The sequence below is a fragment of the Strix uralensis genome, chromosome 9 (genome assembly GCF_047716275.1).
Source record: "Strix uralensis isolate ZFMK-TIS-50842 chromosome 9, bStrUra1, whole genome shotgun sequence".
In the NCBI taxonomy this organism is placed as follows: domain Eukaryota; kingdom Metazoa; phylum Chordata; class Aves; order Strigiformes; family Strigidae; genus Strix; species Strix uralensis.
Genome location: NC_133980.1, coordinates 2,054,347 through 2,079,394, shown reverse-complemented (window position 1 = coordinate 2,079,394; position 25,048 = coordinate 2,054,347). Strand labels below are relative to the sequence as shown.

At 41.4% G+C, this 25,048-nt stretch overlaps 1 protein-coding gene across 5 annotated transcripts in view; it reads right to left on the bottom strand.

Annotated features, from left to right (window-relative positions):
- Positions 1–25,048, bottom strand: part of LEKR1 (leucine, glutamate and lysine rich 1) — a 96,910-nt gene that overhangs the window by 5,808 nt on the left and 66,054 nt on the right. For 4 of the 5 annotated variants that reach the window (XM_074878389.1, XM_074878386.1, XM_074878388.1 and 1 more), the window contains 4 exons: positions 9,090–9,171; positions 7,123–7,200; positions 6,652–6,855; positions 4,730–4,823 (listed from right to left, as the gene is read on the bottom strand). In XM_074878389.1, the coding sequence (XP_074734490.1) occupies positions 4,730–4,823; positions 6,652–6,855; positions 7,123–7,200; positions 9,090–9,171 (458 nt within the window). The remainder of the gene's footprint in view (positions 1–4,729; positions 4,824–6,651; positions 6,856–7,122; positions 7,201–9,089; positions 9,172–25,048) is intronic. The other variant, XM_074878387.1, reaches the window with a different exon arrangement.

Sequence of the window (25,048 nt, the reverse complement as noted above, 5' to 3'; positions counted from 1 at the left end):
AAAATCCCAGTCCTTAAGATATCTCACATAATTAACGCTATAAATTCAAATTGGAAAATTCAGCCATCATTTCCTGAAGATAAAAGCCTGGATTCTGGAGGAAATACTGAAGGCTGTATTTTGAATAATAGTTTTCCTAAACCAGTATGCTAATATTACATTTCTGCAGGCTGAATTCTAATGGACTTAATTGTAGCACGCTGAAAGAATATGAAAGGCACATTAAACATGCACGATGCTAGCCTAATTACTTAAAATTATTAAAAGCAGAAAAGCCCAGAATGAGTTTAAATACAATTATCTAATTTCACACACTAATTATGAGCAAAAGTACAACAAATCCCGCTAACTGTTTTGGGGAAATGATAAACTGGAAATATTTGCATTATTTTTTCAACCAAAATATACCCAATTCTGGGCATGGAATAGGCACAAATCCCCCACTAAGGTTTAGGTTAAAACTGATCTATTTATAAGATCCTCAAAGCAGATTATTATTGTTGTTATCATTATTATTATAGATGCATCTTCTACATTATTAGATCTGGGAGTTAGGATTCGAAGCACAGAAAAACAAATTTATTAACTCTGCATATTATTATAAAAGCAGATCATATGTTGGAGGCTACTTGATTACAAAGACTAAAAAAAAATAAAGGCAGTATAAAAAAATGAGCTAATTTTGAAGATTGTACAAGCATTTTTCACATTTAACACTTGAAGCTAATAAAGCTGATAACCAGAACAGGAAATAAAATGGCAGTTGATCTTCAAAGCAAGCATAATGGCTACTAATTGCTTTAAAACCACTTACATGCCCCTCATTAACTACTATTGAAAAAATCCATATAACAAATGTTTACATCAATCTTAAAATCTTTTGTAAAAGAGATTTTTCTTGTTGTTCCATTAAAACAATTTAGGGCTTATCTGTATTTTAAATAGAAAACCGGAACACTTTATCCTTATGCAATGGCACACTGACCCAAGATAACTTTGTCACTTTGTCACATTTCTGATTCTTTTGTCTGATGAGAACATTTTTCGAGCACTTGCTTTCACTGCATTTTAATGGCTGTGATACCAAAGCTGTAATTGCTCTCTCTTCCTAGTAGCAGTCTTTATTTTGTTTTAATGTCAGGTTGAACAATACATTGTGATTATGCAGACAGTGTGACCTCATTCTAAAATTATATCCTGCGACAGAGAGCTTAAGAAGTTTTAAAAGAAATGTAACTGATCTTAATTGCTAGTAGTCCAAAAGTTTTCCTGAGACTAAATAATGCTTTCAGACACTTATCAGGTAGTGAGCCAAAAAAGAAAAAGACAGTAATTTTAGTCACCAATTATGTAAGGCTTAAGTCAGAAAAGTCAAGAGTTATTGTTCAACAGTATTTTCAATTTTTCCTTCACAGATTTTAAATTTTTTTTAGAATGTCTTATATTCCATTTGGGGTTTTTTTTGGTGCTCATGGGAAAAAGTTGCAGATTAAAACAAAGTTTACACGCTTACAGCTGTTTATGGTAAACAGCTTTCCAAATCCCACTGGAAGACACTGGCAGCTGGACTCTCCAAGTTAGACCCAGTTAGAGTCTCCAGCTCAGAACTTCACAGCAGCTGGAAAGCTGCCTGGTGGAAAAGGACCTGGAGGGGTTGATTGCCAGCCGGCTGAACAGGAGCCAGCAGGGTGCCCAGGTGGCCAAGAAGGCCAATGGCATCCTGGCTTGTATCAGCAATAGCGTGGCCAGCAGGGACAGGGAAGGGATCTGACCCCTGTGCTCAGCACTGGTGAGGCCACATCTCTATGACTGGGTTCAGTTTTGGGCCCCTCACTCCAAAAAGGCCATTGAATGACTCGAGCATGTCTAGAGAAGGGCAACGGAGCTGGTGCAGGGTCTGGAGCACAGGTCTGATGGGGAGCGGCTGAGGGAACTGGGGGGGTTTAGTCTGGAGAAGAGGAGGCTGAGGGGAGACCTCATCGCCCTCTACAACTGCCTGAAAGGAGGGTGCAGAGAGGGGGGGGTTGGTCTCTTCTCCCAAGCAACAAGCGACAGGACAAGAGGAAATGGCCTCAGGTTGCACCAGGGGAGGTTTGGACTGGATATTAGGAAACATTTTTTCACCAAAACGGTTGTCACACGGGAACAGGCTGCCCAGGGGAGTGGTGGAGTCCCCATCCCTGGAGTTGTTTAAAAGTCGTGTAGACGTGGCGCGTGGGGACATGGGTTAGTGGTGGACTTGGCAGTGCTGGGTTAACGGTTGGACACCATGATCTTAAAGGTCTTTTCCAACCTAAATGATTCTATGACCCAAAACTCCAAAAAAAAGCAATCTGTCCTGCAGAGCAGAGCCAAAGGTCCTGATTCCTGAGACCGCCGTTCCGCAGTGAAGCTGCTCAAAGCCCAGTAGAAAGGAGGAGCAACAGCATTACCACATTCCAACCAGCTGTGCAATTAGCTAAGAAACCTATCCAATTAGCACATACACTGGGCACATGAATATAGTTTTTACATCAACTGAAAATATTTTTCCACAGAAGACCCCAAACCCAAGCGCATACTAGAAGACAACTAACAAATTACAACCTGACCTTGTAGAATGTAATAATGCCAATTAACGATGCGAGTAGTTGTGGGAAACCCTTCTAACAAGAAAGCACTCGTTAACGGGAGTTTACGTTTGTGGAACAGACCTGTGCAACATGTCCAGCACCGGCACGGCCACAGCAAGGTGCTTTGAGGGTGGGGGCACAGCTGGGTGTGCTGCCCTGCGTCTGAGCTCTTTTCATTCTATTGCATCCTACATCCATGGACCAGGACTAGACCTCCTCTCTCTTTCCCACTCTCTGTTCCCCAACCAAGCCAGTTAGCCCCTGAATTCGGGGTGTTCTCTTGGCTGTGTTTTAACCATCCTTCTCATCTGTAGCCTTTACTTAATTTCTTTTTTCTTCACTCCATTAAATAAAGGAGAAATGGGCATGTACAAAGGAGCATGCATGTATCATTCTCCCTCCCACCTTCCCCTTCCTCCTCACTGTGAAAGGAACCATCATCCAATTACCAAAAGAGCCTAGGTGGGAAGGCGTATGAAAGTGGTTTTGCAGGCTTTTCTAAGAGTCAATGAATAAAGTAACAAAGGATGGGCCATTTCACGGAGAAGCCAAGTTGTAGGAGCGTCTTTTCTAATGAAATACAGAGGTATTTTCACAGTAAATTTCACTGAAGTCTTTATTTTCATACTGCTCTGATTTGAACGGAAGGCAAGTAAAAAAAAAAAACAACCCAGCAGAGTCATTAGCAGGAGCCTATTTGGCAGAGATGTGACTGCCTGAAAGGAATGGTTGATGCAAGAGGTCAGCAGAAAGAGCAGAAGCCTTTCACACCCGAGAGGCCCGTTCTAGCTCTGGGACTGTCACCATGCAACTCCCTTACTCTTTTTTACTGTAAGGTCCCCCCAGCTCAAGCGAATGGAGGAGCCCCATGCCTGCTTTCTGCTGCCATGGCTCCCTTCCCAATTCCTCAGTCTAACCTTAATCTTCCACCCACCCACCGTGCTCCTTAGCGCCCCCCATTGGCTCATTTGGGGGTGTTATTCTCCTCTCTGTACATGGGGGGGCTTGTCCTGACACCAGTGGGAACTATGGGTTCGTATCAAAACAACGAACGTCACGTTCACAGAGGACTTGGAAAGGGTGGAACTGTCACGTTACCTCTTCACTAGCCTACTGCCACGAGTGCAGAACTGTCCCAGGGATGGCTTGAACACAGCCCCGTCATTCACAGCCGCCATCAGTACCAGGGTACCCACCTCCCCACCTTCCTCATCAGCTGCATGCTAACGACTCCGCTGCCTTTCGCTATTCCACAACTCCTGGGAGCTCCAGAATCACCATGCCACAACAGCTTGCTTGTTTAGCTCTGCTTTGGTTTGCAAACCGCTGTCTTCTAAGGAAAAGGACACTTTTGCTCATCTGCTTATTATATGTTTTATAGATTTGTTTTACAAATCGCAATCTTCTGTTTCAGTTCACCTAACCTGCGAGCAGGAAGGCTCTGTGTTCTCTCCATCCTGCCAACAACGCCCAACCTTGTTTTTACTGGGAAACTACCTCAATATTAAATATATGCTTTCCTATGCTCTGCCAACAGATGCATCAGGAAACAAATCCAGGCACTGATGTGCTTCCCCATGCAGAATTGTGGATCAGGGTTCATAACCCAGACTGTTGCCCAGAGAACAGGGTGGGCTCTGTATGTTCACCTCATTGGAGCTCGTGTAGGACAACAGCCCGTTAGACTGGGCTTTTCCTGCTGCTGCACCCCTTCCTGCAGAGCACACGGGGAAAGCAAGGAGCTTGGAACATCAGAGGTTCAGTGGGTTCAGTCCTGCTCCTCACACCCTGGCTTCCAGGGGACTGCACTCCTAACACAGGCACTTCACAAATATCCTGAAACCTGGGAAGTCTGGATCAGACCTGAACATCTGCCAAGTCTGTAAACACTCATTTATATACATTTAAGTACACCTTTTGTGGTCAGTTCCAACCTATGTAGAGAGATCACCCATTAGAACCTCTTGCACAAAGACTACTACTGACATGTTTACACTTGAGGAGATAATTATCTGGCTTACTGTACTCATTCGTGACAGCTGACTCCAACTGAAAAAAACAAAAAAAAAAAAAAAGAGAAGAAATCGAAAGGGTGCCAACTGCACATCCAGTATTACCTTCTCCCTCCAGTTATCTTCATTCCGCATCTTCTGTCTTAATGTTTCCTGCAGCTGCTCTGTTCTGTTCTGATGAGAAATCAGCATTAACTCCCTAGAAACCACAAAAACTCGTATGTAAATATGTGCTCTGCCCAGATTGGTGGTATGCCATTTTCTTGCAATTAAGTCCTTTGTGGCAAAGGCTCGTCTCTTCCTCTTAGTTTAGTATTCTGTGCAGTAAGCCCAGCAATCCTGCCTGAGGCCCGGAGGCACAGCAGTAATCACTACCTAACATTTGCATAATGCTATCACATGCTTTACAAATTTTATGTTTTAAAGAAAATACTATAGTTGATCTTTCTTACACACACACACACATACTTAAACCTCAAATATTTTTAATATTTCTCAGGTCAAATTTTGAAGAACACTGAAAAACTGAAGAATGCTGAAAACATTAAATACAACACAGAAATTGCATTTGATGAACTCTGAATATTACTATCATTAATTTAAAAATCGTAATAGGTTTTGAATTAAAACCACTGAGTGCTTTCTATTGTTAAGAGTTACTGTTTGTTATGTAAGGCTTATAGAGCAAAAGCCCTAAAGAGTTTAAATTCTTGTAACTTAGACTATTAGCAATGTACCAACTGGAACAACGTGTGTATCTGGGGTTTAAGTAGAAGGGAAATATTCTTAAATTAACATGTAATATCTTTTCATGCAGGTTCTAAAGCACAGGGAATATTCAAAGCCTTTAAATATGAAAACAGCTTAATGTCTCTTGGTGCACATCGCTAAGAAAATGCTTATCTTCTCCAAAAGGCACTTTTCTGAATACATTTTCTATTGTCCACAATTCAAACAAATCACGTACCACCATGTCTTAATTAGGGGACAGCACTTCCTATTTGCCAATAAAAGACAAGCTAATTTATCAGTAACTGAAAATTTACTAGTAGGACACTTTTAAGTGGTAAAAACAAGCCTGTGGTTGTTAGGAATAAAACTGGATATGTAGTATTACACTCAAATCAATTAAAAAAAATGTGGATTTAGGTCGGTAAGGACAGAAGTCTGAAACAAAGGCACTCAAACTAGACACCATTCCAGGAAGGGCAATCCCCAGAAGCTCAGTGCTTTATTTTCCACACATGAAAAGTAATTACAGGGAAAATGGCAGCTTCATTGATACCTGAGAACTTTCAAAATAAAGATTAGACTGGCGGGAAGTTGTCCACACCCTTCACCAAATCCTAGAGTATATCCAATAAGCTGGCATATTGCAATATTTATAGCATTGTTATGGTTTGCAAGTTGCTAATAACATAAATTACAGGAATTTAAGCTCTACAAGCCTCACATAACAAATAGCAGCTAGAACACCTGCAATAAATGGGTGTTTTCATTATGCTTGAGCTGAAGTCCTGCACTGCAAAGCAGGGCTTTTTGGCTTTTTTGTTGGGGTTTTTTTTTAATAGGCTTTTTTCTTTTATTCTTTTTCATTCAGGTTTTGTCTATACTGTAATAATTTTTAAAAAATCCATCTGATGAATTCCAAAATTTCAGGACATTTTCTCAGGGCTGCCAAGGCTTTCAGAGCTTTGCCCTACAAGCAGGAGATGAGAGCAGGCAGTGGCAGGGCAGGGCTGTCCTGAGCACCCAGGCAAGGCAGCCACTTCAGAACACTGAGCTAGGACCAGCAGGTCTCTCCCAGTCTGCCCAGTGCCACGGCCACTCTCCTCGTTCTGGCGCCTCTCCTCCCGCATCCTGGCCGGCACAAACCACCTCTGGTGCTCTGCAGAATCTATCTGCCCTTTCAGTAACAGTGAGGATCTGGCAGAAGAGGAATGTTTTATTTTCAGATTTGCAGAACAACAACCTAGGCTGAACGTACAGTCACAGGAGATCACCCGTGGTGACTCAGCTCCCATTACCTTTCTTGTTTCAACATCACCACCTCTTCCTCTGTTTGTCTAAGAAGAGCTTTAAGTGCTTCCAGCTCACTTTCTGATCGACCAGTTCTTCTTTTTAGATCTTCTTCTTTCCTTTCTTTCTCAGCCACTTCTTCCTGTAAATGTTTGCATACTTGTTGGCAAATCAGAAGAGATTCCTCCTTTTCCTTGAGCTCTTTTGTCAGTCTACAGATGAAATAAAAAAGTATCAGCATCATAGTTACTATATTCTCATTTATGGACAGAAACTAAATAGACAGAAATAATTTGTACCTGGAAAATAAAATATTAGACAAAACCCCATATATTCCTTATGAAGTTAAACCTAGTGACTTGAGCACAAAAATAGGAGAAAAAATGGTTGTATAAAAGCTGCATTAAACTCATACAATTTTTGCTCTCACTGCTCAGAAATTCATACATTATGTTATGAAACATAATTTCAGCATTTACCTTGACTCAGAAATTCCATTTTCATATTTCATTTTTTTCAGTTCATTTTGACAGACATCAAGTTCCGTTGATTTCACCCTAAGAAAACATTAAAAAAAACCGTGTATTGTCCAAAGAAACAATAGCCTTTACTCATGCAGTAACCCAAACATCATTTATTGATGTATTCTCTAACTTGCATTTTCTATTTCAGTTAAAAGGCAGAGAACAAAAAGTTCTTCCAGTTCTAGCTAACATTTTAAGTAGTTGGAAGTTACACTTCCAATGTAATCTCAGCCTAACCTAGGGTCACAAGATTAACGTTGCAAACAAGAAAGTGAGATCTCGCAACACTGATGAAAGTTTCAAGAACAAATAACAATTTAGGAGGTAAGAGAGCTGGAAACTTTGCAGGTTTCTTGTCATTATGTCATCACTTCACCAATTAATAACCATGGTTAAGCGTCATATTTACATTTAAACAGATATAGAGTATGTTATTTTATTAAATTTTACCCATATTACATTGAAATTTTAATATTACATTTGGAAACCCTTTACTGTTTATTTAACTGTGTTCATGAAATCTGTTTTTCATACTCAATACTTGTTATTATCATTAAAATACTTTGTTGCTAAGCATTCCAAATATTTGCAACTTCATTATGATCAGACCCTCTGAATATAGGAACCGGCACCGAAAGTACACATCATGAAAGAACATATCCTTGTCTAAATTTCAGGAAAGCACACAAAAAGACTGATGATAGCTAGTCTCCAGATTGGCAGTTACAGTTCATTACTCGTGAGCTTAATATTTGAAACAGTAATTTTTGTTTTCAGTAGTGAATTATAAAGTGTTATAACGGCAGTACTAGTTCATTACTCGTGAGCTTAATATTTGAAACAGTAATTTTTATTTTCAGTAGTGAATTATAAAGTGTTATAAAGTGAGTTATAAAGTGCTGCTGTTTCTGAATGATTTTCTACGCTACATGCAAGCAATGAGGATTTTAAATACAGGGAAGCATTCAGATCCCAAACCCTGCAGCTTTTAGAGGTGACAACACAGGTCCCGCTGTGTCTGGGGACCCTGGAGCTCGCCTGTCTCCGTTTTGGGTGCCTGATACAGCTCCCACAGAAGCCAATGGGGAGCAGGCTTGGGGTGCGGGGAAGGTGGCAGCTCCACCGCATGGCCCTTGCGTGGCCATTAAAACATTAACCCGGGAGAACAGCGTGCAATAGCACACCAACATCTGAGAAGAGGTGCATCTTTTTTCTTATTCCCTCAGGTTTCGACAGAGGACTCGTTTCTGCTCTCCCTTTAATCTGTGGGCTGCAGCTGCGGAGCCTGAAAGCAGCCAGGGCTGGGGGGCTGGAGACAGAGCACTCTGAGTGCTGGCTTTTCAGTCATCGTGCTTCAGTCAGCTCTGACAGGGTTTGGTGACATTCTATTTTTGCTCTATTAATTGAGGCTTTGCATACACTTACTTGAAACCATAAGCGCAACACAGTAAAATTACAAACCGCAATAGCATACTGGTGCATGGAGAAAAGTCACAGCAAGTTGGCATTTGGGGGGGTGAATAAAAAAATAAATCACAATTGCAGATTAAATACTAAAGTTTCTTATTTGTTTTATTGCACTCTTCCCTCCATCCTAAACCTACAGTGTGAAACACTACTTTCCATATACATTTTTAGTCCAGAAGTTATGTGGATTTCACAAAATGTATCGTACACTGTGTGTTAAATCAAATGCAGGACCGAGCTGACTTAACCCTCCTCTTTGCTGTATCATTAAACACAGCTGGAGGAAGAAAGCCCGGCTTGCACAGACACAGACCGTTTAATAGGAAGATAAAAGATTTTCTCTGTTGGTCATAACCTTCTCAAATCATCACAACAAGCAGTACGCCCTGAAAAAAAAGTGGCCTGTTGCAGCTTTCTGCGCAGTGGCAAAACAATGAAGCCAACAGAAATCTTACATTAACAGCTTTTTGTAGTGGTCCATCTCGGCTGTTACTTTCTGAAGCTTCAGTCCAATTGTCTCTACTTGATTTGTTAAATCTGGAAACAAAAACATGGGTTTCATGTCTGTATTTATACTAAAAATCACTTTTATACATATTGGGGTTTACCTGCATCGCAGACATGTAGCTCCTCACTCCCACCTCAAACAGGCAAAGCAGTACATCACAGCACTGCCTCTGAACAATGCAAAACAGCCATCTCTGAAAAGTATGGGTTTATGATTTGTAATATTTGAATTGATTTCTCATTGCTTACAAACCATATAAGCCAGTTGTTTATATTTTCTTAAAAATAACAAATTATTTTGACTAAAAAGGTCAGAATGCTGTTGCACCACTGCCCGCTTCAGAACAGCCTTCCAATTTCTGTTCATACACTAGCAGAGATTGGCTTTATAGTAAGAAACTGGTTTTTGGGTTTTTTTAATCCTACCAGGAAATCAAATTCAACCAAATGTAAATACGGACTGCTTTAAATCATACAGTTTGTACATAATGCTGAGAGCAAAAGCATGCAGGAAGGCAGACTTGAAAATAATCTGCTAATGGTACTTCATATAAAACATTGACGCTGACGTAAGGGTACTATGTATTTTGTCTTAGACTCTCTTAGCCAAATGTTATCTTTCCGAACACATCACCTATCAGTTTCAGTCAGCCACTGCCTTTTTTCCGGTATATATCCCAGTTCTTTTCATCTGTACAATCAGTTTAATTATCTTTTTTTTTTTTTTTTTTTCTCCACTTGGAAAAAAGACTTCCAAAGAAAATACTGAGCAAAGATAAAAGAAGTGTTAAATATCACTCCTTCTGCACAGTCTCACGTAAATGAAAACGTGACAAATTCACTCCCAGCAGACAATGTAACACTTGTGATTTATGAGCTTTCACCCCTCCAAGTGAGGCGGCTCTCTCCCAACAGGGCTTTGCAGGACAGACGCCGTCAGTCTGTCCTCGCAGCACAGCGCCCAAGCATTTTGTTGCACGCAGGTTACAAGCATGTGCTGTGCAGAAACACAGGCTGGTCAGAACAGAACAAACGTTCTCACCGCTTGTAACTAAATCTGTTTGTTTGCTTGCAGGTGAAAGCTCATTTTAAACGCTGACTTGAAATCCCTTAGTGTCATGTCTTAGACCGTTTTGGCTCAAGAACACAATAACAAATAAGAAAGTTGCGAAGTCTGAATTAAACAGTTATATATCAAAGAAATCTCATCTAGTTTTGTGTGGCATAATATTATCCTTTTTTTAAAAAAAATCCTAAGCATAGTCATAACTTCAAGACTTGAAGCCCTATAAAGTGACATAACAGCACATACTTTAATCTGATTCTCATCTTAACGAACATAGCTAAGTATGCTCATGAACAAGGAGAGCTGGCTTTCAATAAAACATAAGAATGACCCGAAATCAAAGCTGCTGCTACAAAAAAGGCAGCACCATAAGCTACACGGAAAAAAACGTACGATAGAACACTGCAGCAAATACAGAAGTGGAAGAAAACCCAAGGTTTTCCCTCAAAACGCAACAGCAGTTAGCGCACACGGAGCAGCCAAATGTACACAAAAATTCACCTTACCTTGAAAATGTGATGTAAATTTGCTCCAATTGCTTTTCCCCAAAAGGGTCTGGGATTTTTAGTCCCTATTTAAGAGCTTTGCCTATCACTGGGTGACTGATTGTCCTCAAAAAATAATTCAGCATCAGGAAAGCCCACTATTTAAATAAAAATAGGTCCTTAATCACTGGCCAGACAAAGCCACAAGCTTACCTTTATTTTTGCCGATTTTATGGATGCGCCGGTACTTCTGCATTAACCAGCAGAACACCACAAACCCCCAGATTCTTCTCGCTGATGCTACTGAAGAAGTGAACCCACAAATGACACTATGATAATTTCTTGGGAGACTTAAAAAAAGACACTTAGAGAACAAAACCTCCTCTAGTAGCAGTACAGTGGTATCATCTCTAAAATAATTTTACAATTCTGCAACTGTACTTTCTCATAAAGTGCTGTTAGTGGGGGTGGAGGAAAAGGGAGCCACAGTAACGCCTGGGCTTGGACCAGGAAAGCTGGAGGTTGCCCAGGAACCCTTCTGTATCTAGCACACCCGTGGCTCATGTCCCAAGCACTTGGGCCTCCTTCTGAGGGTGCAGCATGGGAAGAAAGAAGAGAGCAGTCCTCGTACTGCTGCGCTGAAATATTTAAAAAATACAGAATATCTTATGTTCTTCTTTGAATAAAATACATTTTTCTGAAAAATAATTTAGTTCAAAGCTGTAGAATTACATGAAGCTGGGGAATCTGCAACCAGCACTCTCATTTTTTCATAGAGTGTGATCACAAGAGATTCACAAGCATTTCTACACTTGACATTATTTGCATAATATATATAAAAAAGTGAATATTCATGCGTGTTTTCCATTCCCCAGAGTTTTTCATCACGAAATGGTGTAGAAAGAGATGAGAATTATAAAATATAAACATTTTTAAACTTACTGATAAATTTGTTTAAAGAAATCGATACAACAGTATTGCAACTAAAAAAAACCCTTATAATTACAAAGCCCCTAGAATTCACAGCTTAAGGTTACTTCTGTAGCAATGTCTATTTAACTAGTGTCAAATAAGTTTCTGAAGTTTGAATGGAGCGAATGTTTGTTGACTTTTAACAGATACATTATTCATCACAGATATTCACAAAACACCTTGCACAGTGTCATACAGGAGGTAAAAGCTGATCTAGAAATTAGGGCTTCTTAGAAAGATCTAAATTATTTAAGTTGTTGGCTTTCCAATAATTTCTGGCATGTGATGTTCAAGTGAGTTATTTGAGAGGGTTTGGAGGGGTAAATGACGATGAGCGTTTCCGGGTGACTCACTGCCTGCCCATCTCCTTGGCATTCCTCATAAAACTGTCAAAAGGACCTTTTGGAATCCGACAGACGTGGGAGGTCTCCTGCACTCAGCGAGGCATGCCAAGCACACAGCACTTCTATGATTTATTAGTAACTTCCAGGTTTCTGTCAAACTCCATACAACTCTGAATTTCTTTTCCTCATTTCATGAAATACATGAACGAGAGGTTATTTGCACTAAAACTTCAACAGGTAATTTTTTTCTCTTTGAAGATATGAATAAATGAATGCAAAAACTATACAAATGTAGCTAGATCGCTGTAAACTAATGCTCCAGTATATTCCAGAAATTGTCTTTCACAGAATACCATCATGATACACTTTAATTTTTCAAGAGGGAAGTAGTCCACAAAACTTCAAACCAAGATGAACTACAAATACACGGGCACACTGCTGACATTCTGGGCCTTCTGGAAATTGTGTATCTTAAAGGAGAAGGAGATTGTAAGCATAGGTAATAATTCACTCATATTTACTACTAATTATTAACTACCTATATTCAGTTAGTAGAGAGTACTTACCGTTTACATCAGACTTTCAGAAACTTAAAGAATCAAAGGGAGCAATTACATACAGTTCTACCTGACACATCGTATGTTGGCATTTAGACCAAAGAAGTCTCAGAAATCCATAGGGACTGACCCTCTTCATCATACAGGAAGAAGACACTTCGAGCTTTGCGGCGAGGGCTGTTTTTCCCATGACAATATTGAAAAGAAATGGAAAGTGAAAAGGTCTGGCAACAGCGAAATCAAGCCTCACGCATAAATCAAGCTGCGGTCTGGCAAAAATTAAGTTAAACTTCCTTCGCACCCTGTTCCAAGAGGCATTTATTACCTCTGCAGCCCAGTCCCTGCCCCATTTTCCCAGCAGTGAAGCATAGGCTCTGTACAGAGACAGGAGGGCAAGGACCTGTGCAGCTCCACTTGCACAGTATCCAGTCGGCCGGGGAGAGCCGGGGGCTCTCGGACTTCTCTACCAACACCCTCAAAACCCCTGGGCACCAGCCTCCGCAGAATACATTCCCACCGTAAACCACAGCGCAGCCACAGCTGAGCTAGGAGAGGCTTGAGGTGAAGAGGAAGGCCAGCTCTAAGGAGGCATTCCTCCAGCCATCACCGCCCTGACCGCTGTGCTCCGCAGCGGCAATCCTAGCTAGCAGCACACACAGCTTTGTTGCAAACTATTCAGCTAAAACTTGGTTCAAGTTTTTCACCTGCTCTCCCCATCCCTCCTTACCCCATTATGACTGTTTTCTTGTGCAAGGAGTGAAGCAATGAGTGGCTTTACAGGCTTTAAAAAGGAATTTTCCTGAAAAAAATCAAATTGTTTCAGATTCTACAGTTTTTCAGTATTCCTCATAGTGCCACTTCTAAGCTGGGTATGACCAAGGACTAGAATTCAGCAGTAAAAAAGGATTGAAGATGGCTGACCTTGACTCCTACAGGGGAAAAAAAAAAAAAAACAAAATTTAAAAAAAAAAAAAAAAAAAAAAAGAGATGGAGAATGGTACCTTCTCTTTTCCTACTCAAATGCCAGTCAGAGAGAGACCTGGGGGGGTTGATTGCCAGCCGGCTGAACAGGAGCCAGCAGTGTGCCCAGGTGGCCAAGAAGGCCAATGGTATCCTGGCTTGTATCAGCAATAGCGTGGCCAGCAGGGACAGGGAAGGGATCTGACCCCTGTGCTTGGCACTGGTGAGGCCACCCCTCAATGACTGGGTTCAGTTTTGGGCCCCTCACTCCAAACAGGACATTGAATGACTCGAGTGTGTCCAGAGAAGGGCAACGGAGCTGGTGCAGGGTCTGGAGCACAGGTCTGATGGGGAGCGGCTGAGGGAACTGGGGGGGTTTAGTCTGGAGAAGAGGAGGCTGAGGGGAGACCTCATCGCCCTCTACAATTCCCTGAAAAGAGGGTGCAGAGAGGGGGGATGAGTCTCTTGAATCAAGGAACAAGCGCCAGGACAAGAGGGAATGGCCTCAAGCTGTGCCAGGGCAGGGTCAGACTGGCTCTTAGGAAGGATTTCTGTCCAGAAGGGGTTGCTGGGCGTTGGAATGGGCTGCCCAGGGCAGGGGGGGAGTCCCCATTCCTGGAGGGGTTGAAGAGTCGGGTTGACCCAGCGCTGAGGGATCTGGTGGAGTTGAGAAGGGTCAGTGTGAGGTTCATGGTTGGACTGGAGGATCTTCAAGGGCTTTTACAACCTGGATGATTCTGTGAAATCAGGGGACATTCCCAACTCTTCATGGCAGCACTGCTGTTCTGATGTACCAGATGCTGACTGCACCTGGAAAAATATTTACTAAATAACTGGTAGCCTGCATTTACCCCTATTTGTCCCTGCCGCTCCTGTGACACCAAGTCCTCAGGTGCTTTGGTTTGATGGTGCTCCTCAAACTGATGGAAGGTGGTAGGAAGCTCTTCCACAGAGCTATTGTGAACCGTGCCTGAAGTTTAATGGCAGTGTGTGACCACAATAAATGGTAAGAGTAGCTTAACTGCGTGTCAAAACCACTGGGAACCAGCGATTCCGAATCTTTCAGTACCCTCTCACTGTTTCTGTTTTGTGCCTGGAAAGCCAACCACATTCTCCCTCCGTTCCCTGGGAAAGAGCCACTGAGCTTCCATGCTTTGGACAGAACCCACAGAGATAAATCACTGACAACCTACGACTATTTAAAAACCATGTTTATGTGACAGCGTTCTTGCCAAAACTTCCTCTCAGCTGTTTCAAAGACATCTCTGACAAACGCCCATTGTAATCAAAACCATGCAGTCACTCTGTTATCTGAGTCCCATTATCTGTGTCAAAAAACTGCACAACAGACACCGGACCAAGCTGCGACGATCGCTTCTCAGAGCTGGCATCTTCGCCTTCTCCACGAACGGGAAGTCATGGCCAAGTACATGGAGAAAAGATTAGACCACCTGCAGTTTCTTTCGTTTACTTTAGTTTGTTCAACTGGGCATTCTTCAGTAATGTATTGTTCTGTACACTTTTCCAAGGCTAAATAATCCAGCTTTAATTTCCTGTCATTCATCCTGACACCGCCTTATGAAGTAAACGGCTCTGAATGCCTACAGAAAAAGGAGGAACTTTGGCTCCACACACCAAGCAGATGGTAGACAGAGCATGTGGGAACAACCTAACATCCACAACAGCAAGTTCTACTGCAATGTGACTGCTTTGTTAAGACAGATTAATACCAAATTGCTGCAGATCAACAACACAAAGAGGAGAGCCCTTTGCCTTTCTTCTCGTGGGGATGGCTGCTACAGAGCAGCTTTTCACAAACATCCCTTTTCAACATTCAAAAAAAAAAAAGTTATTATAGAAGATCTCTGGCAATTAATAACTGTGGTCTTTTTGCCTCTTCCTAGATGTGGGAGTATGGACACAAGTTCTGGAATAAAGGAAAAAGAGAGGGATAATGCTTATTTTGGTTCTAGTACTTTGGGTGGTCTCTTTCAGCTCTGTTTCTTCTTTTACTCGATTTGTTTTGAGCAGTTTTCATAATGACTGAGCATTGGACCGAAGTTTTTCATGAGGGGGGTAGATGGATTCAATTATACGGCTGTTTTCTGCAAGCCTTCTCTAAAGAGTTCCCACCAACATCAACGGGAGCTGGTTAGCAGAAAGTCTGAGGGACGAGACCCACACCCACCAGAGACTAAGTAATACAGATTTCAATCAAGTTTAAAAAACATAGTAAAAATAAGGAAAATGGTAATACAGATGGAAACTTATGCTAAAAACTTGCAGAATAAAGAAAAGCATATTCAAAAGGTGATGTAAAAATGTTCTCCAGTAATGAAAATAAAGCTTACTGCAAAATACACAAAACGAACAAAAAGCATTCACGTGCTGGAAGACTGATACTCATTTTAAAGCTTTAAGTACCACCACATTCTAAAGCATCTACAGTCCAAATCCATCTCAGTATCACTCATGTTTAATTTTACTTATCTTTGTGATTTGCAATGGATCTTACCACAGTCATAAACAGCCAACAGTGACCTTTCAGGCAGCACATGTGATCGGCCCTGCCTTCCAATGGGGCCAAAACATGGATAAGTGCCTCCCTTACACCACTGTGTTTCAGCAGGATCATATTCTCCACACAGTGAGACTGTCGTGAGAAGGGCAGAGACCAAGGAGGCACAGCACAGAACAGGCACAAAGAAAAGATGTGAAGAACCAAAGAAAAGGAATCAAAGTTGGTGACTGTTTCCTCTCATTTGCGTGAATTCCCAGAGATGCAGCCCATAGTGTCTGCAAAACGCTGAGCACGGAGTCTGCCCAGAAATGGGTTTCAGGAATTCAGCCACCCAGTTTGCATCCTCTCCAGCTGCCCAGCCAACGGCACGGTGCTGAATGAAAGCTCCAGTTCCTGCTTTGTAAATAGCAATAACTGGTAAAATTTTCAGGGTGGGGGGGGAGAGGAAAAAAAAAAAAGGCACTGTGAACTATATTCACATTGGGTAAGCAGCCACTCTGGAAGCCATCAGCTTTGCAGCTAATTCACAACAGATTCACAATGATATCAGTTCAGAAGCACGCAGGATAGAACTCTAATTTTCTAATTTTCCTGCAAAACCTACCAAAAAAATCCAAGATACTTTCTGAAAATTTTGGTCTCATCTAAATAAAAGCTCAGCAGTTTATGTAAGAAAAGGAAGACTATCTGCGAGTAGTTAAGACTTTCTGGAGAGGTTTAATATGCACAGCTCAAACAGATATTGCCACTGAAGACATGCAGACCCCAGTCATCACTGGAGACCCCTTTGCCCCTGCAGCACCAGCTCAGCTGCTGGCACACACAAACTCCACAGCACAGCTCTGTTTAGGTTGATGCCAGTCATGGTATGAATCTGTTCTGTATCACTAAGTCTCTGGTCTAAAATGACTGTTCCTACCTAAATGCATGCCCACCCAGCCCATCTGCCTCCAGTTTCTCACTACCTGGCTGGGGACTGCGAACAAGTGGATTTGCTACTTCTAACCACATCACAACCCTACAGCACACAGAAAACAGCACAGGGAGAAAGTAGTTTCTTTTTCCCTTTATTTAAGCACGGTTTGGGGAACAACTGGCAGATAGATTGGTTTAAACAAGACAAGCTTTGACTCATTATACTGGTTGCCGATGAGAAAGAGCCGTTGGGGCAGTCCCAGTCCTGCTCTCACCGAGAAACAGAAAGGCTGCGTAGGCTGCACGTGCTGCCCCCCAGTCCTGCTGACTAGGAATACCCAGTCTGAGCACATGTGTGCCAGTGGTAGAAGTTACTTGCAGAAGAATCACAGATTAAATTTTTTTTTATTTTATCAAGCTGTACGAAATTCTCATCATGATTCAGGTGGGTAGAGATTCACAGAGAGGGTGGCTGGAAGGGACGCTCTGGGGGTTGCACAGTTCAACCCTCTGCCCAGAGCAGCACAAAACCAGACTGTGTTTGCTGTGGTTTTATTCAGCTGAGTCTCACAGACCCCCAAAGCTGGAGACTCCCCACCCCTCTGGGCAGCCTCTTCCCACACTCCATCACCCTCTGCTGAAAAACCTTTTCCCAGGGTCCAGCTCGAAGCTCTGAAGCTGTGGCCTTATTACCACCTGCCCCTTTCCAGGGGGGTTTGGATCCACCACCTTCCCCTCTCCCCTCCAGGCATTCCCAGGCTGCTGCTGGGTCCCTCTCAGCCAGCCAGGACCAGTCCAGCTCTCACCAGGATATGGTTTCCTTTGTCCAATCAATCTCATTTTAGGAACAATGTTTTTTAGAGACTTGGTCCATATGTACATGAACCCTGTGGGACACTCCCTGTATTACCTCAGATCAAGATATTATTTGTCAGGCTGGCGGACTGAAGGAAACCTCCCTGAGGCTGCTGGGTGTGAGAAGCACCCTTCGTTCAGGAAATAGTGGGTAGCAGTTAGGCTCTTTGGGGCACGGAAGGGACTGCCTGGGACAGAAACTCAAACACAGAGGCTACGATATTGCCGTAAAGAAACCAAGGGAGAGGGGGAGCAGGGGAAATGTAGCCCAGTAACATTACAGGGACAGGTAGAAAGAAGCAGAGAAACCAAGGGGTCAGGAAAATACTCGTAGCCTAAACGTGGAAGACAGTCAGAAGACTGAAAACAAGAGAGCGCACAGATCCCACAGATCCAAGACAAACTGGAACCCAGCTCCTGTTGCTAAATTTCTCTGGTATTCTGAGAAACTGGAGGCTGTAGGTATTATTTAAAACCTGTTAAATAATTACTCCTTGTAGGGAGCAACCTACAAGGTCCTGAATATTGGCTGATGAACTGTGTCAAAAGGGGTAAATATATTTAATTTTTCTTAGAACATCAGACCAAATTCAGATGTACACTTAACAGAGATATTTTTAAGTACATTTATTTTAAAAGCATAGTAGAAAAGCTGTGAGAAATATGAAATACATACATGAAAAATTACTGTGTCAGAGTAGGAATAATTTGCCTCACTGTACGTTTCTAAGGAGACCAAAGAAGTGAAGTAAATACTCAAAGTCCTTGCATGCACTGAACAGAACTATTTATTTTTATTTATAATATTTCATGCACTATGTTCTCTAAGATAAATTATTTTTTGTGTACACAAGAAAGTACTACTTTTTATTTTTGACTCACAAGCACAACGCAGTCTGGAAGGAGCCCAGGGATGGACTCCAGCCCTAGAGATTTACATCCTTTCTGGAGACCTGACCAGTGCCACCAGGAAGTCTCTAAATCACGAAAAGCTGCCAGGAACTGGGAGCATATGCCAGAAAAAGGAGTGCCTGTTTCTTATCTACCCCAGCATATGTTGCTGACCGCTGCCAGGACTGGGCTTTCTGGACCTCTAGTCTGAACTTGTATGTTAGTTCTTTCATATGCTTGTATATAAAACAAGCATAGAGAAAGCAAGGGAAGGGACCAGATTCTAAATTCTTTTGAGCGGTGCAAATCTAGAACACCCTCAGTGCCCTCAAAAGAACAACCAGCAACTGCATACACCATGCAAACATGATCCAAGACCTTATGAAGTGCTTAATTAAACACCACTACCTCAGCAAAGCCGGCTCCCCTCTCTCCCACTGCTCCCTGACACGCTACAAGTACTTCTGCAGTGGGAGGGATTGTCCACACAGTATTCGCTCGGCCATGGCCAGGGTTCACGCTCTGGCATCAAAGGAGTCAGTCCTTAAGCCTGAATCTTCTACATACATTCTTGCCTTTTTGACTCCAAGCTAATTGGGATATGTCAGAATTCTTCCTACAGACCTCCTTCTCTTACATATTAAAATTAATTTGAAATCCTGTCACTTACCTACTGGCTGGGAAAACTGAAGGTGAGAAAAATGGAGCTTCTGACCTTAATTTTTCTTGGAAACAAATTTTTTTTTTCCCCCCCTCAGAGTTTAGGCCAAGCAGATGAAACAAAATATAATAAATATATTTCCTTTAACATGGATTCCTGCTTTTCCTCAAGAAGCAAAGTGAGGCCCTTCTGTAACTAAACCACACTCAAACACAGCATTTTACCCGAACACCTAGTTGAAGGGGAATGAGGACGCTGTTCTCTCCATCGTATTCATCTGTTTCCTTTTCCACTTTAAGAGACTGCTGAAAAGCGCTAATGAGCCATTGCTTAGTCTAACCCATTTGTCACATTCTGTTCAAACACCAACACTGCACTCCCCAGCTCTCACCCTTCAAATTCTTAGTACCGCAGCTGGAATTAATAAAAAAAAAAAATATTTCAACGGTACTTGTAGTATGAATAGTGGGTATTTGAACTGCAGCCTACCTAAAACTACAGGAAACTATTCTCTCTTTGGATTTTCAAAGCGCTTCAAAGCGGTCTTTAAAGTGTCATTAAAGACACTTCATGGAGATGAAAATACTGCTCCTTCTTTCCATTAAGTGCTAACATTCCCCACTCCAACTACCCAGCTACTCCTACAGCTGCCTGCATTTTTCAATCATCTCTCATTAGTCTTATTATGTCAGCAGACCACTGCTAAGTTTATATTTAGTAACTTAAGTAGCCTATGAAGCAGTAGCATCAAAAGATTTAAAAGACAGATTTCGTGTGCACAGCCAGCAATTTAAACCCATACAGAGGTAAACCTGTAACTATAAATGGGCTAAAGAAAAACTGCAATGGCTTGGTGAGGAAAAATTATTCTATATCCGTGATTAAGTGGAGGAAAGGATTTGGCTGGTAATAAAAATGAAAGCACAGCTATCAGCTCCTTTTAGGAGCACGTGCTATTGCAGCTCTTCTGCTGCTCCTCACCCTAAGAATACAAGACAAAGACACTATCACAAGGCATTATTGATTTTTTTCTTTTTGCGAGTCTATTTGATTAGACAATTATTCACCAGACCTTACCCTGCGATGAGCATTTTTCAAGACCTGTCATCTCTAGCTAACTGGATGATGCATCGCAAGTCTGAAAAGTGGTATGAAACCAGCAATCAAATTCACTTCTTTGGCAAAATGTAACTCACAGAGATAATTTTTGGAAAGTCATGAGAAGCACAAGAACGAAGAAACAACAGTAGAAACTAAAGCTTAGTTTCAGCTCTTGCAAATGACTGCTATCATATGAAATATTCAATAATTTACAGTTCTATGATAAATACACAAAACAAGAATCTTCAAAATCTTGGTTGCAGAAAGGAAAATCCTTTCAAAACATGTAAGTCACAAATCCTGATAGGCTTTTTTTTCTGGAGCACTGAATTATTTCAGTACCAAAGAGGGATATTAGCTTCAAAGTAGTTTGTGGGAAGGAATAAAAAAGGCAAACAAACAAAAAACCAAACCCCCCCCAAACCATGGAAACACTAGATCTGGGTGATTTCTTACACAATAACTTTATATGGTGAGGCGATAAAAAAAAAAAAGTGTTGTTTGTTCCCACTAATTTATTTTAATACAATGGCAAACTCATAATATTTGATGTTTGTTTCATTTTAAAAAAATCATGTTTTGTATTTCAAGGAGAACATTCTTACCATCAGTGCATTAGCCAGCTTTATTGCCTCAATCCAGCAAGGAGTTCCATATAGACAGACCTTCAAATGCGGATGGATCCATGTTCTACTGATCCATTCACGAAGGGTAGAATAAAAATGCCTGAGCTCGCAGCCTTTCTGCCTTGAAATCTCCTGGACATCCACATCAAATGTTTTACTGCTTCTTAATAACTGATTTATTATGAAGTAACTGCTACATTTTTTCATTCATAAAACTCAATTTTAAAATGCCTCACATAAAACATCAACCTGCTTAGCTGATATTTTAGCTGTTAAATGATTTCAGAGTCCTAATATTCTGTATGAATTCCATATACGATGTTTTATTTGTGTTTTCTCCACAAAATGTCTGCTATTTCAAGTTTTTATTCTATGCAGTTTAAAAAAACCAAACAACTGACCTGCAAAATAAGTAAATAGTGAGTCAAACAGCACAGCGTGATGAGCAGCGGTCACAGTGACCCTATTACACTGCTGAGATGCCTGAGAATCCACACAGTTACACTAAGCACTGAGATAACTTTCAGTGAACCCATTACATACGCCTTTTTTTTTTTTTTTTAATTCCTCTTCTCTGGAAACATATTTAAAAAGGGCAAGTGAGCAGGAGAGATAATGCGGCAGTGCGCTTCACAGACTTCTTGAGGGAAGGAGTAGCTCTGTAGAGCACTGTAAATATTCAAATCTCTCCATAAACATGAACAAGCAGCTTCCAAAATATTCCTTTGAAGTGGACAGGAAAAAAAAGAAGACAAAAACATAGATGGTAGCTCTTGGCTAGGTCTCCTATCAAAAAATTAATAAAGATGTAAGCACGGATAAAACTTTTTCAGAATATTCTAACGTTTTAGGCTTCTTTCAAGAGTCATGCCTTCACTTTCAGTTACATCACAAAGTGAAAAATTATGATTGAGTTCAATAAATCCCAAGTTTTCTCTCTTGTCGAAACCAGAACTCTACAGTTGCTCCTATTAACACTGAATTCCAAGAGCAGCATAACTGGCAAGAGCTGAATCACAAATGTCCTCCCCAGATTAACTCAGAGAAGGATTCTGGATGAAAGGAGTAATTTTGGAGAGAGCTCGAGGACAGTTAATGGTAAATTTACATTCCGTCCTTAAGACATGATACTCACCACCTGGGCTGCTGATTAATATGTCTTTACTTTGCAATTTCCTATAGAGGTCAACAAGCTTACGGGATGATATGCAAGACTTGTTAATACTCTCTGGAAGAAAAGTCAGTGAGCGCTCGTCACTCCTGGAGGTGCCCAGAGGCAGGATAGAAGAAATAAAGGCGAAGGAGGCATGCCCACAAACTCCAGCACCAGGTACCAGTTACAGCCTCAAACACCCAGCCAGAGGGGGATTCGATCCCATCACCACAGAAACTACAATGTACAACTTCTTAACCCCTAAATATGGAACAGAAAACACAAAAACGTAGAAATAAAATCCACCACAGGATTTATGGGGACAGAGTAAAATTTTCATCAGAAGCAGGTAAAGGGGAGACTTTCATCAACTTTTGGTATAAACATGAGCTCCTGGTGATGGCACGGAGGTGAAAGTGAGCTGCAGTGCGTGCGAGACTGAGATGCCAGGACAGCACGGGGAGGGGACAGTTTGCATCTCACTGCTACTGTCACCTTTGATCTGTTCCAGTGAAACGCTAAACACCATCAAAAGCACACTCTGTACACTCCCCTCCCTCGATTCACCAGCAACTGAAAAATAGAAACTAAAACTGAAGCGCCTGAGAAGCGCAGGGGAGCTGTTGCTCAGCTGAGGACACCCAACGCAACAAACCATTGTTAATCTTAAAAATCATCTGGAACCAGGCCAGAGGGGAAAAAGAAAAAGCTCTTTTGTTTTTCCTCCTGTACCTGCTGGGTTTAGCCACACAGCATTTTGCAGTCATTTTCTCCCTGCACAGCATGAAGCCTGGAGAAAGCTGCACTTCCCTGGCTGCAGGGGAGATGAAGGACTCCGACTCCAGCCACGCCTTTGTTAGCTTTCTCTCGACATGCACTGCTGAGAGCACCCTCTTCCCAGCCACCACACAGCACAATTATCTTACCCAAATCAAGTTACTTCTTTCAGCACATCGCTCCAGTTCCCTTCTGTAAACACTATTCCAGAACAAAATAAAATAAAATTACAGACTGTGGGCATCTTTCTCTGGTCGTCTAACATAAGAAAAAGGCAATTCTCCGTGGAGTTAAAGGTAGGCAAAACTGAAAAAGAAAGTGTACTTTCACAATGCTCGTGAACAAACTATGAACTCGTTGTTCACAGGAACCTCTGAAGTAAAGAGCTTTACAAAACCAAGAAAGGAACTCTAAGGGTAGTTTTCGTATCAGTACAAATGCACCAATACAAATATCTTATGCAATGATACTAAACCACATATTTCTAAGCTTAAAAGATTGTCTTACTAGGCTCAAGGCCCTCTTAGATCAAGACAAGACATGTAAGGAAGACAGATCATCCTATAATTGCTCTTCTAGAGTTCCTGCTCCTTCCTTTGAACCACGCCGTGTTTTTCAGCGGTGAGAACAGGATACTGAATTAAATGGACTTTAGACTTTCTACAACAGCAGCGAGTGCCAACATTCCAGCTCCCAAGAATGCCTGTGAACTTCCGCTGAATCCACAGACAGCTTCACATGCCCACATCCAGCCACCTCACCAGAAAAATTTAACTCATTAATGTGCAAAATTATCTGAGCTATATTGACCATGGCACCTTATAAAAAGGTAAAATCCACAGTTCTGGAAACTCTACGAAGGACTGTTCCTAAGGAACAGCTGCACACCAGCACTGACAACTTAACTTGTGTCACCCGTGAATTTTTTATTTCATATTAAAAAAAATTAAAACACTTTTCAACACAAATGAAATGTCAAAGTATACTTGAGGAGGAGCTAATTTTGCACTGAGATTATTTTATTTTGACTAATTTTTCCACCTAAAAGAAAAATGCACGTCAAATTTAATTATATTTTCCTCAAGGCAGGCAGGTGGTAGACCCATTCTGAAAACTGCATCAGCTCAGATTTCTAGAGAAAGGTAAATAATAAATGATCTAACTGATTATGACTTATCACTACTTGTGTCTATTTATACAAAGACAGAAGATAGATAATCCTAAAAAGAAAGCAGAAATAAGTTTTCTGGTTATATTGCATACAGAAGACAGACAATTATTAGGGCAAAACGAGCATTTTATGCCCATTGCTGCTTAAAAAAAATACAATAATGTGCCCAAAACATCACAGCACATAAGCACATAAGAAACACGTACCAAAACGTTGGTGCATGGATTCTGAACAGAGTGATCTGTGGCAACCATCAGGGACATGTAAATCATTGCAATTATCAGCACTTGCAGCAGAATATCCACATTTCTGTACAAAGGAACTCTCAGACAGTTCCTTTGTGTGGCACAAGACCACACTAAAGACCAAACAAACTTTCTTTCCATAAGTGCTACTCTACTGGCAGAGAAGGGAAAGCTTAATCAACCTCAATAAATCATTGTTGTGGGTTTTATCGCAGGATCTGCGGTGCTCAGGCTGGTTTTGAGCCAGTCACCTTGGCTATCTTCTCTTGAGCGATACTATCCACTTGTGCGATTTCTAGCACAGGAAGAGCCTCCCAGCTCAATCTCTAAGGTTACTTCAGCATAAGTAAAAACAAAGTAAACATTAAAGAAACAAAACACACAGAATATTCTAGAGGATATAATTTCCAGATTTGGGACTGTGGCATTTGAACAGCCAAACCTGGCAGTTAGACGTGTACACAGATTATACGGATAAAATGTGAATCATAAAGGGAGGAGAAACACCCTCGCCTTTTCAAAAGAAACAAATGCATTTTTAGCATCTTTTCCAAATAAGTTTCAAGTAAAACATGAGGAGTCATGGGCAACCCTATGCTCTCGGGAC